The 16,265-nt window shown below is 44.5% G+C and overlaps 2 protein-coding genes across 3 annotated transcripts in view; both read left to right on the top strand.

Moving 5' to 3' along the window:
• Positions 1-10,195, top strand: part of LOC116095748 (cytochrome P450 4A12A-like) — a 172,098-nt gene extending 161,903 nt beyond the window's left edge. Inside the window, exons 2-12 of the mRNA XM_031377011.1 lie at positions 2,217-2,358; positions 2,911-2,952; positions 3,829-3,956; positions 4,610-4,734; positions 5,053-5,207; positions 5,638-5,744; positions 5,828-6,018; positions 6,120-6,253; positions 7,408-7,472; positions 7,620-7,696; positions 9,362-10,195. Of these exons, the coding sequence (XP_031232871.1) occupies positions 2,217-2,358; positions 2,911-2,952; positions 3,829-3,956; positions 4,610-4,734; positions 5,053-5,207; positions 5,638-5,744; positions 5,828-6,018; positions 6,120-6,253; positions 7,408-7,472; positions 7,620-7,696; positions 9,362-9,530 (1,335 nt within the window). The 3' untranslated portion in view covers positions 9,531-10,195. The remainder of the gene's footprint in view (positions 1-2,216; positions 2,359-2,910; positions 2,953-3,828; positions 3,957-4,609; positions 4,735-5,052; positions 5,208-5,637; positions 5,745-5,827; positions 6,019-6,119; positions 6,254-7,407; positions 7,473-7,619; positions 7,697-9,361) is intronic.
• A 4,771-nt stretch (positions 10,196-14,966) lies between these two features.
• Positions 14,967-16,265, top strand: part of LOC116096432 (cytochrome P450 4X1) — a 34,494-nt gene continuing 33,195 nt past the window's right edge. The window contains exon 1 of one of the 2 annotated variants that reach the window (XM_031378238.1): positions 14,967-15,567. In XM_031378238.1, the coding sequence (XP_031234098.1) occupies positions 15,391-15,567 (177 nt within the window). In that variant the 5' untranslated portion in view covers positions 14,967-15,390. The remainder of the gene's footprint in view (positions 15,568-16,265) is intronic. The other variant, XM_031378237.1, reaches the window with a different exon arrangement.

Genomic DNA, 16,265 nt, shown 5'->3' with positions numbered 1-16,265 from the left:
AAGAAAAGAAAAGTTGCATGTTACTATGCTAAAAAGTATCTTCACAGGTGTTGGTAGGGTCGAGCTAATCGAATCTTATACCTAAAAGTCAAGAGCACTCACTGGACAGTCCCTATGAAAGATTAAAATACAGAGCAGTTTCAAGGATGAATGTGATCAGGGAACATAAAGCAGTGCAACCCTAGCAGGATGGTCCTCAATGCTTGTCAGGAAAGACTAGCCCCCATTCCCCTGCTGGAGCACGAGTGCCAATGCGTTTGCTCCGTTAGCCCCCATTCCCCTGCTGGAGCACGAGTGCCAATGCGTTTGCTCCGTTAGCCCCCATTCCCCTGCTAGAGCATGAGTGCCAATGCGTTTGCTCCGTGGTGTTCCCTCATTCCTCAGAAGGAAACTAACATAGGTGAGCACTAAGCAGTTAGTGAATCCCGCTGTGCCATTCATGTGCTCATCCCCTAAGTGCACAAGGAGCATTTTGTTCTCTGCCAAGCTCAGCCGTCTTTCAGTTTCTCATCCCCCCAACAGGTGGACCCTAAAAAGCCCTCTGCAATCCCCACTATACTCAAATTCAGTAGAGGATACAGGACTAGCCTGTCAAAATCAGACTCTGACAAACTTTGTTATGCATGCCACGCAGTCCTGACCTAAAAAGCCTTTAGAAGTGTCCTTACAGCAAGAAAAGTAGTGTTCTGACCTCCATGTGAACCTGGGCTGCCTGGGGAAAGGAGGGTTCCTGGTGGTTTATGCCTTTGTTACTACTAGCTTCTATGATAGGATCTTCTGCACAGTAGGGCCTCAGTCAATACTTAATGGACAGATAAAGGGCTGTGCAGAAGGAAGGACTCAGCAGCCTGGGGGACTGTGGCCTCTCTCCATCCTTCTGCACCCCAGCTGCTTTCTGTCTTTGAGTCTACAGGACTCCTCTGAGCTCAGACTCCTATTCTTTCACATACAGGCTTTAGACCAAGTGTCTATCTCTCTTGCCTCATGCATACTGAAAATTCACTCATCCACTCACTGACTCCTCCCCTCACGTTCTCATGTTTATAAAACTAAAGGAGGATTGCTGTGGACAATGCTGAACATTTTTTCTGAGAACTCAAGGATGTCAGATTTCAGAGCTACATTTGCCACCATAGAAGTATGGTGTTGCCGGGCAGTGGTGGCACGTTCCTTTAATCCCAGCACTTGGGAGGCAGAGGCTGGCAGATTTCTGAGTTCAAGGCCAACCTGGTGTACAGAGTGAGTTCCAGGAAAGCCAGGGCTATACAGAGAAACCCTGTCTTGAAAAACCAAAAAACAAAACAAAACAAAACAAAACAAAAAAACAAAACAAAAACAAAACAAAACAAGTAAGGTGCTCAGGAGCTGTGGGAACAGAGGGGAAGAACACTGTGGGATGTCAGGTCTGGGTCTAGTACAATCACAGGGACATAACATTCAGCATTAGAATCTTCAGAAAAACGGGAAACCGACAGTCCTTCTTCTAACATGGCATTGCATGGAGACTCAGGATTGTACTGGTTTGAATGGGTTGTAACACAAAAGAGCTACAAGCTGGGCAGGTAAGACAACAGAAATGTCTTGTGTCTCAGTGTGGGGACTAGAAGCTCCTGGTCCTGAGGATGATGGGGATAGTTTTTCCTCTGGGCTCTAAAGTGATTTCTATTGCAGGCCTGTCTTCTTGGCTTGTAAATGGTAATCATCTTACTACATCACCTCATACCTATCTCGGTGTTTATTGTTCTATCCCAAATCCCTCTTTTCCCAAGGACTGCCACATAGTGGGTTGGGTCCATTATCAATGCCTCATTTTGCTTTGCTTCCTTCTCGGAAAACCCTATGTCCTGGTAGTGTGGTAGAGGTTCTAAGTTTTAGCATTTCAATGTATGATTTTGAGCAGAACACAGTTAAGACATGAACCTAACAAGAATAAGTAGATATTAACTTTTGCCCTGTGGAAGCTAGCACTGGAAACTAATCAAGCAAGGCTGTAAGGGCAGTTCAGAGAGCACTCTTACACAGCCCAACATGGAGTCACATTCTTACCTTTATATTATGACCTGGGCAGTCACAATGAGAATAAGCCATGCCTCAGTCCCTCATGAACAGTCTATGGGTAGATCCAGCATCAAGTCTCTACATCTGTCAACTTATCATTCCTACTTCCAGCCTGTTGTTCAAGATGGTGTCATTTGCTTTGTTTCTCCTGGTGACAGTTCAAAGAGGACCAGGAGCTGAAATGGATGCTAAGATGTGTAAAGAAATTCCCAGGTGCATTTCTCCACTGGATATGGGGGAGTAAAGTCTTCATCCAGGTCTATGACCCTGAGTACATGAAAGTGATTCTGGGGAGAGCAGGTGAGAGTGGATCCCACCCCAGCAGACAAATGTCCTCTCTCAAGTACATGTTTAGTCTGATAAATGACAGAAGATTGGCAGCTAAAATATGGGAAGTTTCTATCTTATTATTTCCGACTGCTCCAGCCCACAGCCCAGCTGAAGGCCAACAATACTCACTAAATACTGAATGATTCCAACAGTTGATGGCTAGATAATTTATTGTACGCGTAGCTACAGTTGCTTGCAATATAAGTTGGGTTTGAAACATCCCTTTAACAGTCATCCGAGGACAGAAGACTATGCTATGACCCACTGTAGAAGCTATAATTTCACCCTCCCTTTGATACTGACAACTTGATTGGTGTGCCTTAGCAGTTCTGGACAGTCCTGGGTATCAATGTGCTAAGTCGTGAAGCCTGCATTTCTGATCCCAGTTGAGAGTACCAAGAGAAACAGAGGGACAGCTGTAGTCGGAGAGAACAGGGACTCTGAGATTCACCAAGAACCAGCCCAACCACAGCTGCCTATTTGATGAGTGTCAGTTTCCAATCAAAAATTCCTTTTTTTCAGACCCAAAGGCTGACATCTACAGATTCTTGATCCCTTGGCTTGGTATGTAACTGTAAACCAGGACTCTGGTGACAGCACAGTTAAATTTTCTGAGTGCTAATATGTACCTCATACATCTTTTCTCTCTTTGAATTTTTGTGTGGAGTGGTGCTGGGAACTTAACCTGGGTCCTCTGGGAGAAGAGCCCATGCTTTTAACTACTGAGCCACCTCCCAGCCCTTCTGACTCTTCCTAGTGTTGACTGGAACTGCCTGATGCTCTGTTCCTTGTCTGCAACTCATCTTCATTTTCTCTAAACACTCTCAGACCTACTTTTATTTGGACTCCTTCTTATGCAGCCTTCAACTCCATCTTTACAAGAATGTTTTATTATTATCATCATCTTCTTCTTCATCATCATTATTATTATCAAATGAACATAAGCAGTATTAGGTTTTGCTGAGGAGTTTTTTTTTTTTAAAGTTATGTCTTGGCTTTTCCATCCTCTCCTGCTTCTCCCCTATCCCAGGCCCTCCTTGTAACCTTCCAGGCTTCCTGTGGCCTCTTTTCACTCTATATGCCATGTGCCACATTGCCTCTCCTCCTTTCCTCAGTTCATCTTGTTCCTCTCCTGTGATCTCTCTTTTAGTTTCACAGCCTGTGTGGACACTTGCCCTCATGTCCATATGCACATTAAATAAAACGCTATAAACTGGAATCTGCATATGATACCTTTTCTGCTTTAGTCACATCTGTGCTGATCACATCAGATTTAATGGCCCAGTCCTGAAAACTATTACTCTTTGCTGTACCTGTTTAGGATTTTCTTCTTACTCCATCATCCTACTATCTTCCACTATCTGCCTGTCAGATTCCCCCAACTCTTTCCTCTGGTCCCACTCACCCCTGGTGTCACACACATAACCAAATCTTGCCTAGGACGTGGTTTGTTCCTTATGAATGGACATAAGTGGTTCCAGCATCGTCAGATGTTGACACCAGCGTTCCACTATGACATCATCAAGTCCTATGTGGAGATTATGGCAGACTCTGTGCAAGTGATGCTGGTGAGTCCTCTCCCTCTTCCTCTGTTCCCTCTGCCTCTCTCTTCTGCTCTCTCTCTCTCTCTCTCTCTCTCTCTCTCTCTCTCTCTCTCTCTCTCTCTCTCTCTCTCTCTCTCTCTCTCTCTCTCCTCTCTCTCTCTCTCTCTCTCTCACACACACACACACACACACACACCTTCCCATAAGAAATGTTATTTCTAACCCCCTCCACCACTGCCCCCAGTGCTTTGTTCTCAACCTGACTGATGAATGAAGAGAAAGTGACATCAGGATGGCTCCATTGGGAATGCATCTGCTGTCCCATTGCCTTTCATTTTCCAAACATGTTTTATGTTCATGTTTGAGAAATGGTCAATTTTTCAAGTCTAATTTATCCTTATGAGCACTGGGGGGACTGAGACTTTGTAAAAGCTTAGTGGTCATGAATAATTCCAAAAAATTAATATTATCACGTGATATTAAAAGAACTATCCAATCCCATAATGGATTTTCTGAAAAACAAGCATGGCAGTACAAATATATCTTCACATTCTTATGATAGGAAGGGTACTTGCAGGTATGTAGAGCTGAGTGTCTGGTGTAGAGAGAAGAATCTAGTGTAATTTGCACAGCACCTTTGGGGTATAAAAAAAAACCATGTCTCTCTCCCATCACAGGACAAATGGGAGCAGATTGCTTGCCAAGACACCACTCTAGAGATCTTTCACCCTGTCTCCTTGATGACGTTGGACACTATCATGAAGTGTGCCTTCAGTTACCAGGGCAGTGTCCAATTGGACAGGTCAGTGACTACTCTGAACATGCAGGAACCTTATTCTTACCAACTGATGGGGCTCACCAGAGAAGACATGTGAGGCTTATAGGATGTTCATCTCCACAAAAAGCAAGATTCTGACCCCAGGATCAGGCAAATTCTAATTACAAAGGAGATCTAACACTATCCTAGTCATACACCCCATTCATAGGGTTATAACACAGAGTGGATGTGTACTTTGCTGCTACTTATTCAACCTTCTTATGAGGAATCCTCACCAAAACTCAACTCTGTTTCCAGACCAGATGTTCCTATTACCAGCCTGTTTTGTATCCTCTCCCTCAGGAGTTCTCAGTCCTACCTCCAGGCTGTTAGTGAACTGAGCAACCTACTGACTTCCCGTATGAAGAATGTCTTCCTCCATAATGACATTATCTACAATCTGACTTCCCACGGCCGAAGGACCAACTCTGCCTGTCAGATTGCCCATAAATACACAGGTTTTCTTTCTCCTTTGTCTTAGCTCCTTTAACAGGTTCAGCTTAAATGATTTAGCCATGGCATCTCAAGTAGGCTCAATGCCTCCAGTATTCCTAAAAGATTTATATGCATTCATCCTGGGTATTTCCCTATTACCAATGTTGGTAATAGAGATGGGAGAGTGTCTGAAAGCCTGGGAGTGATCACCTCTGCCACTATTTTAGCAATGCTGTTTGATGCCCATTAAAGCAACTCAAGCAGACACTGCATGGGCCATGGTCCAGAGGGGACGACTAAATATCTTTCAGATGGTGTTAGACTTTCAACACTTCTGCCTCTACATGTTTCCTGAGCTCTATAGAGCACTCAGACTGGGACTGGGGAAGTCACAGACATGCTGAGGGTTGTCGTAGTTCTCATCCTTGTCTCTTATCCATTTTCATGGGACAGACCGAGTTGTCAAGCTGAGGAAGGCTCAGCTGCAGGACAAGGAATCAATGGAGAAGCTCAGAGGAAAGAGATTTTTGGATTTCCTGGACATCCTTCTATTATCCAGAGTGAGTAGGTAGAGTTGAGTCCTGAGACTCTGCCCAGGATTAAACTAAGTGACAAAGACATTCTCTCACCATGGATTCTCCAGATGGACGATGGGAGCAGCTTGTCTGATAAAGAATTGCATGCTGAGGTAGACTCAGTCATGTTTGGGGGTCATGACACACCAGCCAGTGGGATCTCCTGGGTCTTCTATGCTTTGGCTACACATCCTGACCACCAGCAGAGATGCAGAGAGGAGGTACAGAGCATCCTGGGGGATGGATCCCCCATCACATGGTGAGTGGGGACTCAAGAAAAAATGAAACACTGCCTTCTGGTATAGGGAGTCTCTGGTTCTCTCAAGCTCAGCTTGCTCTTCAGGATGGGCTTCGTTTCAGGGGCCACCTGCACCAGATGACTTACACTACCATGTGCATCAAGGAGGCCATAAGGATCTACCCACCAGTACCATTTGTTGGCAGAAAGCTCGACACACCTGTCACCTTCCCCGATGGACGCTCCTTACCTAAAGGTATGAGCTCTTACCTTCAATGACTTGAGTTTCCTGGGGACAAAGAAGGATCAGAAGTTTATGTGTGCTTCTGGAGTTCTGAATTCATTAAGTCTTCTTCTCCTTGTAAGTAAATCTGTGCTGATGTCATGGCAAAACGACATGCATTTTTGTATTTAATTAGAATGGCATTATTAATTTTCAATAACCACACTTTCACGGTCTGGAATCCACAGTTCCGTGACAAAGGGTTCATTTATTCAGGTTCCATGGTTTTTATCCCTCTGAGATATGATCACATTCCTTTATTTATTTTTCTTAATGTGGTTAGGTGTTTTGCCTACATATTATGTCTGTGTACGACATGTTTGGAGTGCCATTGAGGATCAGGAGGGGGTTTTGGATGTTCCAACACTGAAGATATAAACTGCTGTCAGCCGCCACATGGATGCTGAAAACTGAACCTAAGCCCTCTGGAAGAGTAAACAGCACTCTCAACCACTAATGTTTTTAGAATTCAACATCCTACCATGATCCCGGATAGCACAAACAGACCTATTCTTTCTTAGCTGAATACTCCTAAAATCATTCTTCATACTAGATTGAATGTGTGGGGTAATTCCATCATAATTTATTCCTTAGAAAACACACTCATTTGCACAATGATGACTCAGCCATCCTCAGGGTCTTTAACACCCATAACCAATGGAAATGAATTCATGGCTAGAGCTATAAAAGTCTCACTGCCAGAAAGCAAAGGATGGAAAGATGAGGTAGATGTGAGTGCGATGTGGTTCTTTAGATAGGTTACATCAAGAACCAGAAAGTTCTGTGTTATGAATTGAATTTTTTCTCTGGTCTGAGGTATCCTTTGACTGTTGATAGAGAGCACAGTGAATGTTTTATGTTCTCCAGTGCATGGAAAGCATTTGACAAAAATGAATGATCACTTGGAGTGACTTCACAATGGGTCTCCAATACTTTCCTACATTTATTCTACAGTCTTCTCTTCACCTTCTCTTCACCTTCCCCATCTTCTCTTCACCTTCCCAACAAGATCATGCTGAGCAACCTTAGGATTCACAGAACCAGGTCTTTCATGTATACAAGGACCTTGCTGTCCATCTGACCAGACATTTACTCCATGTATTTTCTCTCTCCCACCTGCCCCACAGGTATCACAGTTCTGCTCCACTTTTATGGCCTTCACCACAACCCAAAAGTGTGGCCAAATCCAGAGGTAGGCATTGCTAGAGTACAAGGGAAACATACTCCAATTCCAGTGCCTCTTCCTGGTCTCTCCTCAGAAATCTGTCCATCTGTCCCTCCCAGGTTAAGAACAAGGGTGTGGCCACTACCTGTTATGTCCTTGGTATTCTCTCTGCAGGTGTTTGATCCTTCCCGGTTTGCAATGGATTCTGCCCAACACAGCCATGCTTTCCTGCCCTTCTCAGGAGGATCAAGGTAAAGCATTCCATGTAGGTAATGAGGTGGAAGTGAATTATACCTGATGTATGTGATCCATGTTCATATGCACCAGTCAGGCATGCTTTTGTTTGCTGGTGCTTAGAAGAGAAGCTTGTTGTGGGTGTGTGAGTGTAAAAGTGACATTTCAGAGCACTCAGTGGGAATGTTAATCAAGTAACCTTTTTGATAGCCAGCCAGTTTCAGTGTCATCGAATTTCCCAACCTCAGGATACTCTGCTATGTCCTTCTCCATTAGCAACAGAGTAACATGGTTTAATTCAGGTGCTGTGCTTTTTCAGTTAAGTTTCTTAAATGAGCATAAATATATCAAGTCTTTTTGTTTGTTTGTTTGTTTTGTATTTAGTAGAGTTTAAAATCTTGGCTCTTACTGTGGTAGAAGCCCAAAATAAGAACAATTTTTAGACATTGGATTTCATTGTAATAAGGCTGTACTTCAATGACCCTCACATCGCCAAAGGATTTTACCTCCATCTTAGCTAAGCTGAGAGTTGACAGTTCTGCTGCACCCAGAAATGAATTGTAGGCATGATTTTTGGATACAGACTTCCTGCTATGGTCAAAACTATTAAGAAAATACTAGTAGTGATATATTATTTCAAAATATACAGTTAATATGTTTGTAGTTATTTAAAATTTATATTGAGAAAAACGTATGTATTTTCAGTATTGCTGTAGACAAGCATCTACATAAGACTGTTAAATTGATTGTTGTTTTATATCAAACAACTTTTATAATACTCATTTTTGTTGTTATAATATTTTATAAATTTTTAGGGAATATGACAAAAAAAGATATTGTAGGTATTGAAGGGGGGTCTCTGGGAGGAGTTGGGGTACAAAAGGGAAACAAGAATATGATTTAATTCTATTTACTTAAAATATGTTTTTAAATGTTAACAAATTCAGATAAATTGAAATCATGTAACTTTTCCCATCATAATGCAATAAAAGTTAAAAAAAAAAAAAAAAAAAAAAAAAAAAAAAAAAAAAAAAAAGAGGTAGAAAGCGGTACCCAGAGAGCACAGTGCCACACTCCTGGCTTCTTTGACACTGTTGTACCTGAAGGAGAGATTTAAGGATACCAGAAAAGTTTGGAAGAAAATGATAAAGTTTGCAAGAAGGGAAACTAGAAATGACAGGTATTGTTGGGCTAGAGGAAGAGTTGAGTCTGAGCACTGACAAGAGACAGATTCGGAGGCAGCTTGAAGATCTCTGATGGTGGTCAATCCTTTGCCTTCATACCACATTACCCCTTGGAAGTGTGCTCTGCCTCTTCCTTGGTAGCTCTGACCACTGGTGTTACTGCAGGAACCTAAAACTCTCAGTGGAAGAAGTGAACTTACCCGACCACTAGTGTATGATTCTAAATGTTGTTAGACTGTCCCCTGGAGTGCTTGCCCTGTCCTAACAGATGTCACACCTCTGAAATTGGGACTGGGTTAGACTTAGTTCTGGGAGTGGGGAGCCTTGACAGAACACAGGAGCAAAGATGGACGTGTGAATGAGGGAAAGACAGTCTTGGTCAGGGGACAATCCCTGCCCAGCTCTGCACAGAACAGGAGACCATTTTGTTGGTGTGTTGTCTTGTTTTTGTTTTTGTTTTGTGGGTTTTTTGTTTTTAATTGGCTTTTTCTTACCCAGGAGCTGCCTTGGGAGGCAATTTGCCATGAATGCACTGAAGGTCGCTGTGGCCCTGACCTTGCTCCGATTTGAACTACTGCCAGATCCCACCAGGGTCCCCATCCCTATTCAACAACTCGTGTTAAAGTCCATGAATGGGATCCACCTGCATCTCAGGAAGCTCCAGTAGTGCTACTGGGGACAATGACTGAGTCCAAGTGCCTGCTGCCTACGGTTCTGTCTCTGCACTGCCTGACTTTGTGCTTCTTGCTTCTATCAGCCCATCTGCCTCTCTTCTTACCTGTCTGCTGGGGAGTCACCAGGCCTCCTGTTTCTCTGTCCTTTTCTCTGCCACATCCCTCTTGGCTCCCCAACAGTTTGTCTGTCTGTGTGCCCTAACGATGGCCTGCCTGCCTCTCTACCTGACTTTCGCCTTCCTCTTATTTGTCTCTGCCTTGTTTCGACTTCCTTCTTTGCTCTCTTGAACTAATGCATTTCTATGGCTTAAACAAAACAGATTTATAGTTACACTTCTGTGGGGTAGGTGTGACAGATACTCTCCCTGAGTGAAAAATCAAACCTCACACAAGCTCTAATCTTTCAGCTCTGAAGCCACCTCAAGGTGCCTAGTAGTGATAAATCCCACCATGATTATCAAGATCCATCTCTTAGAATTGACATAAACCAACTGTGGACATTATCCACAGCTAAAATACCTTCAACAGCATAGAAGGATTATTTTAATGAATGACCAATTAAATCAGCCCAGACATTCTGAACTTCAAAGTAAAAATCACATTCTCTGCTTCTCTAGTTGGCAAGTAGCATCATCCCCTTGAACCTACTTAAATAAAATTAAGTAAAAATTAAAGTATTTTTAGTTATAATTTTTATTTTAAAATAAAAAACTAAAATAAAACTTAGTGCAAATAACATTAAGATTTTTTCCTGTGTATCCAAGCCACTCAAAGATAACATCCTCTAGAAAGATAAGAAAGACATGATTCTTCCAAGTGTGCTGTGTAGTATTGAAAATACATGGCTCACTCTTACCACAGAGAAGATGAACATATGACAGGTTAACTCTTCCTCACAGTCTGCGACTTTTACACTGTAGTATAATCAAAGTGAATTGAATAGTCTAAGTGGAAAAACAAATGTTGACATACACACAGATACATGTCTCCATCCAATCCCTCCCCTCAGAGCTCAGGGAAGCCAGAAGAACAGGAGGCAGAAGGGGTTGGGGAGACATGGCAGACAGAGGACACCAGGAGAACAAAGTGCTCTAAAACAAATGAGTCAGCTCATATGAACTCACAGAGACTGGACCAGCAGTCACAGGGCCTACATGGGTCTGAACTGGATCCTTTGCACATATAATAAAGCTTTCAGTTTAGTACTTTTATGGGGCTCCCTAATGGAAGAGAGTGAGTCTCTGATTCTTATGCCTTTTTCTTGGGACTCTTATTTTTCTGTTGGCATGCTTTGTCTGACTTTGAAAAGATGGCTTTCATTTTATATTACATTTTATTTGTTAAAAAAAAAAAAAGAATAGGCCAGGAGTAGCCCTGCACAGGTTGGCCAACTCTGCTGCCGTCCTGATCCAGATCCAGCACTTTGAATCAGTCCACCCCAACATCTACTCCATCTACAAGGTGCTGGGGCATGTGGAGGAGCAATTCTGAGAACCAGGTATCATCACTGAATAGGGCCAGTCCTATTCAGGAGCTGCTGCTGCTGCTGCTGCTGCTGCTGCTGCTGCTGCTGCTGCCTGGACTGTTTGCCCTGCTGGGAGATGGAGGGAGGGTGCACAGTGGTGCTTCTGCAAACTACAAGCATAAAGGTAGAGCCAAGTGACCCTTGAGGAGGCCAATTTTGAGGGTGGGGGTGTGTACGGAAGCCTGCAACTTGCTTAGAATCTACCCTTGGGTTCCCATCCTGACTCTGGGCAACAGCGGGATATCAAGCGTAGTAATGAGGTATTTTCCACTCAGCCCAAGGTCCTGGAATGATGACTCAGTCTCAAAATATATTTACAAATACCTAGGGCATATAGCTAGGCTCATTCTCTGACTAGCTAATAATTTAAAATAGCACCTTTATAATAATCTGTATTCTGCCATGTGGGTGGTTACCTCTGCTCAGGTACCATGTGTCTGCCCTCCTCACATTCTCTTCCTATGCCTTGCTTTATCCCAGAATTCTTTCTGCCTAGCAGATGTCCCACTTTCTATTCTACCCTTTCCCGTAGGGCAAAGGTTTTTTAGTTGACAGGTGATGCATCCAGACAATGCACAGGATATTGTCCCTATAAATAGTCCTGGCAGTGGTCTAGTATTTATGTTGCATCAGAAACCAAAAGCCTTGAGCCAGACCAAAACTCATTGCCATGAATATTTGCATATGTGTGTGTGTGTGTGTGTGTGTGTGTGTGTGTGTGTGGGCGCGCGCACGTATGCTGTGTGATGCTCTATAATTTTTAATGCCAATAAGACAGAACAAATATGTGATGAAGAGGTGAGAAAGATGAAGGAGTGTAGAGGTGGGTGCAGTGGAGAAAGAACTAAGAACTCAATGGCAATGACAATTGTGAGAGAAGGCTGTGTGTTACCACCAAAGGCCATGCAGATGTCCATAGTTTATGCCGCTGCCTGATGAATCCATGGGCCAGGCTGCAGCTGAGGGCCATATCAGTGTCTTTCACCCAGAGGCCATGTTGACATCCTTGGCCTGTGCTGCTGCTGAGGGTTATCATGGCCCATGCTACAACAGAGGGCCATGTTGATGTCCATGGTCTGTACTGCCACCATAGACTATGCTAAGGTCCATGCTGACCTGAGGCTGGAGACCACATGCATGTCCATGGTCCATGCTAGCACCAGAAACCATGTGGAAGTCCATGATCCATGCTACTGCTGCCTACAAACGGCAAAGAAGCTGCTTTTGGAGTAGAATCAATATCTGCAGACTCACAGGTGAGAAAAAGGGACATAAAAGACTTCAGTGACAACCCTTATCCTCACCCTACCCCGGCCCTTCCCCATAAAATTAACAGCCAAGACAGGAAACCATCAAATAGAGTTCTTAAAAAGTGTGATAAAGATGCTGAAATGTAGCTCCACCCTGATAGAGCTGTCTCCTGAGAGGCTCTTCTAGAGCCTGGCAAATACAGAGGCGGATGCTCACAACCGACTGAGCATAGGATTTCCAGTGGAGGAGCTAGAGAAAGGACTGAAGGAGATGAAGGGGTTTGCAACCCATAGGAGGAAAAACAATATCAACCAACCAGATACCCCAGAGTTCCCAGGAACTAAAACACCAACCAGATACCCCAGAGTTCCCAGGAACTAAACCACCAACCAAAGAGTACATATACATGGAGGGTCCCATGGCTCCTGCTGCACATGTAGCAGAGGATGGCCTTGCCAGACATCAATGGGAGGAGAGGCCCTTGGTCCTGGAAAGGTTCCATGCCTCAGTATAGGGGGGTGCCAGGACGGGGAGATGGGAGTGGGTAAGCCAGTGGGTGAGCACCCTCATAGAAATAGGAGGATGGGGGATGGGATAAGGGGTTTGTGGAGGGGAAACCAGGAAAGGGGATAACATTTGAAATACAAGTAAATAAAATATCCAATTTTTAAAAAAAATCAATAAGACATTATTTTTGTTTTAGAAGAAGAAGAATTTATTGCCAGCAAGATGGCTCAGCAGGTATAGAAAGGCTTGATACCCGACCCTGATGGCTGAAGTGCCAACCTTAGCCACAAACATCTGTTCTCTCAGCACTTTTGTGGACAAAACGGGGGTGGAGTGAGCACAAGAGACAGAACAATGGAGGTGACGAGAAGCTTGATGGGGAGAGCCAGTTCCTGGAAATCTTCCTCTGCGAACACACATGAACAAGAATAAATAAACATTTGGTGGCGCACGCCTTTAATCCCAGCACTTGGGAAGCAGAGGCAGGTGGATTCCTGAGTTCGAGGCCAGCCTGGTCTACAGAGTGAGTTCCAGGACAGCCAGGGCTACTCAGAGAAACCCTGTCTCAAAAAACAAAACAAACAAACAAACAAACAAAAAGAATAAATAAACATTTAAACTTCTTAAAATAATTTAAAGATTATTTGCACGGAACATCTGTTTATCCTCACTCGACAAAAACATGAGATGCCTCAGATTTAGGCAAGGTTAGCAAAAATGCACTTCCCCGATAGTGTTGTAGAAGGGTAACGGTTTTAAGAACATTTCTGTATTCACTTCATAAGCTGAAGAAATTCATCTCCTGATCAGCTTCAGCATCATTGCAACAAAGACATGTGTAAGACTGGATTGATTGAAATGTGAAAACATGGGCTGGAGAGATGGCTCAGCAGGTAAGAGCACTGACTGCTCTTCCGAAGGTCCTGAGTTCAAATCCCAGCAACCACATGGTGGCTCACAACCATCCGTAATGAGATCTGACACCCTCTTCTGGTGTGTCTGAAGACAGCTGCAGTGTACTTATTTATAATAATAAATAAATCTTAAAAAAAAAAAAGAAGAAGAAGAAGAAAAGATGGGAAAACATACAAGATCAATGAAGACTGAGGCAATCGTTGCCAATTTATTTTTAAAAAATGAGAAGTGATCCTTCCCTCAGCATTCCTGTCCTGGCTTAGGCCACTGCTCAGTAGTCAAGGGAACATCCCAAAATCTCACCCTGTTATTTATCAGTCAGTCCAAGGGAACCAGAGACCAGAGTAGGCAGGACATGAGGCTGAGAGCAGTCAGGACCCAGAAGATAGAGCAAGGAGTTTTACAATATCCAGCACCTTTGCCATGCGCTCTCTGTGAGAGATAACATACCTCTGTCATGACTGGGGCAGGGAGCCCCGCACAGGAAGAACCTGAAAAGAGAAGGTGCTAAAAGTTACCAGCAGAAACTGTCCAATGCCCCAGTGTAGGGGAATGCCAGGGCCAGGAAGCAGGAGAGGGTGGGTTGGTGAGCAGGAGGAGGGAGGAAGGAATAGGGGTTTTTTTCAGAGGGGAAACCAGAAAAGGGGAGAACACTTGAAATGTAAATAAAGAAAATATCTAATTAAAAAATAAAAGTGGTTCTGAGACAGCCAGGGATGGAGACGGGCAGAGGCAGGAGGATACCCCTGAAACTCTTACTAATATGATACAGCAGAAAGTGTAAAATATCAATCGTGATCCAGATGAAGCCACTTGCCCTGGAGTCTGTGGTGACTGCTTCCCTGCCAAATAAGGTCTATCTTCAGAGGCTGGGATGGGGTGTGGGGGAGTCCGAAGTGGAGACGTTGACACGGAGGAAAATAGGGAGTTTGTAACTGAGATTGAGTCTATTGCTCAGTGCTGTAACTCCAACACTGCCATTCGTCTGCTTTAGGATAAATAAGTAGGCTGATTGTATCTGAACAATAGAAAAACTCTGTAGTGGTGTGCCACTGCCTGTCTCTTCCCATCTAGGGGTTTAGTACTCTGACATAACTTGAAAGGGGCCATGGTGGACCTTGGCGCATGCTAGAAATTAGGATGAGGAACAAGGGCAAAACATTCACAAACACAGCTTGGCAGGCCACACTGCACATGTATAATGGCCATACCCTCCTCGACTCCCACCTAGTGCCTGTGGCTGCTCATAGATTTCCAGAGTGGGAAAGCAGGTCACTTCGCATAGCAGTTTATTTTTGTTCGTGACAAGGAAGAGAAATAATTACATCAGCCTGAGCATTATTTCAAAATCTAAATTCAGATCTTCCGCGATTGGAAACTGTCAGACTTAAAATAAGACACCCGGAGAAGGTACAAGAAGTCTGCCTGCATCCAAGCGTGCGCCAGTGAATGGATAGAGCGGATTGGAAATCCCGAAGGACCAGCATCTTCTTCCCAGGCAGGAGCTGCCCCTCCCCCACCTCAGTTACACAAGGGCTCACTGGGGAGGGGGCTGGGTGATTCACGCCAGCTCCCAGCTGGAGAAAGCTACGAGTTTACCACCACCATCATATCCTCCACCCACCCACAGCCCGCTGGATAGCGACCTCCGAGTGATGGAGGCTTCCTGGCTGGAGACTCGTTGGGCGCGGCCCTTGCACCTGGCTTTAGTGTTCTGCCTGGCTCTGGTGCTGATGCAGGCCATGAAGCTCTACTTGCGGAGACAGCGGCTGCTGCGCGACCTGCGCCCCTTCCCCGGGCCTCCTGCCCACTGGCTCCTGGGACACCAGAAGGTAGGTGGAGAGAGGGGCGCCGCAGGATGCTGCAGAGGAAACTCGTAGCCTACCCGCTGCTTCCATCCCTCCCATGCTGCTCTGAGCTATTCTAGGACTTCCAACCCGGGGGTGGGGGAAGGTGGGGTGGCTCTCAGCTCCTCTGCAATACTAGGGACTCTCGCATCCCCCCAGGGAAGGGTTGCTAAAGAGGAGGGTTATTGGGGAAATTGGAATATTGTAAAAGAACGCTAGTCTCCAGTCAGCTCAGTCTCCAGTCGCCTTGATATGTCTTTTACATATATTGTTTAAAACTCAGTGTGTTGCTCTAACTCATCCTTATTAGTTGTAGAAAATGTCCAAAAGCGAACGCAATAGTTGGCCCTCTTGGTTCATTCAGACCAGGAAAAAAAAAAAAGTCTTTTTAAAGCTTCCTGTAAAGACGGGAGGGGCCGCACCCATTGCTCTGCGGACACTGATTGAGGAAGGTTTGCTGAGTGCAAAGAGACTGATCATCATTTGTTCCATGTCTTCTGTTTTTCAAATCCACTCCCTACCCAGCCTGATAACCCTCTATCAACCCATTGGGAGTAGCAAGTGTGTGCTCAAAGTCCTAGGTCTACAAAAAAGAAAGTGAGCCTTTTCCCTGAGGGCACGAAAAGAAAATGAAAATCCTGGGTTGGGAGGGATGACGTGCCTCCTCTTAGGATGGGGGGGGG

Source organism: Mastomys coucha, unplaced genomic scaffold (genome assembly GCF_008632895.1).
Source record: "Mastomys coucha isolate ucsf_1 unplaced genomic scaffold, UCSF_Mcou_1 pScaffold18, whole genome shotgun sequence".
Taxonomy (NCBI): domain Eukaryota; kingdom Metazoa; phylum Chordata; class Mammalia; order Rodentia; family Muridae; genus Mastomys; species Mastomys coucha.
The sequence above is the reverse complement of the archived record's forward strand: the minus strand, read 5'-3'. Positions and strand labels throughout refer to the sequence as shown.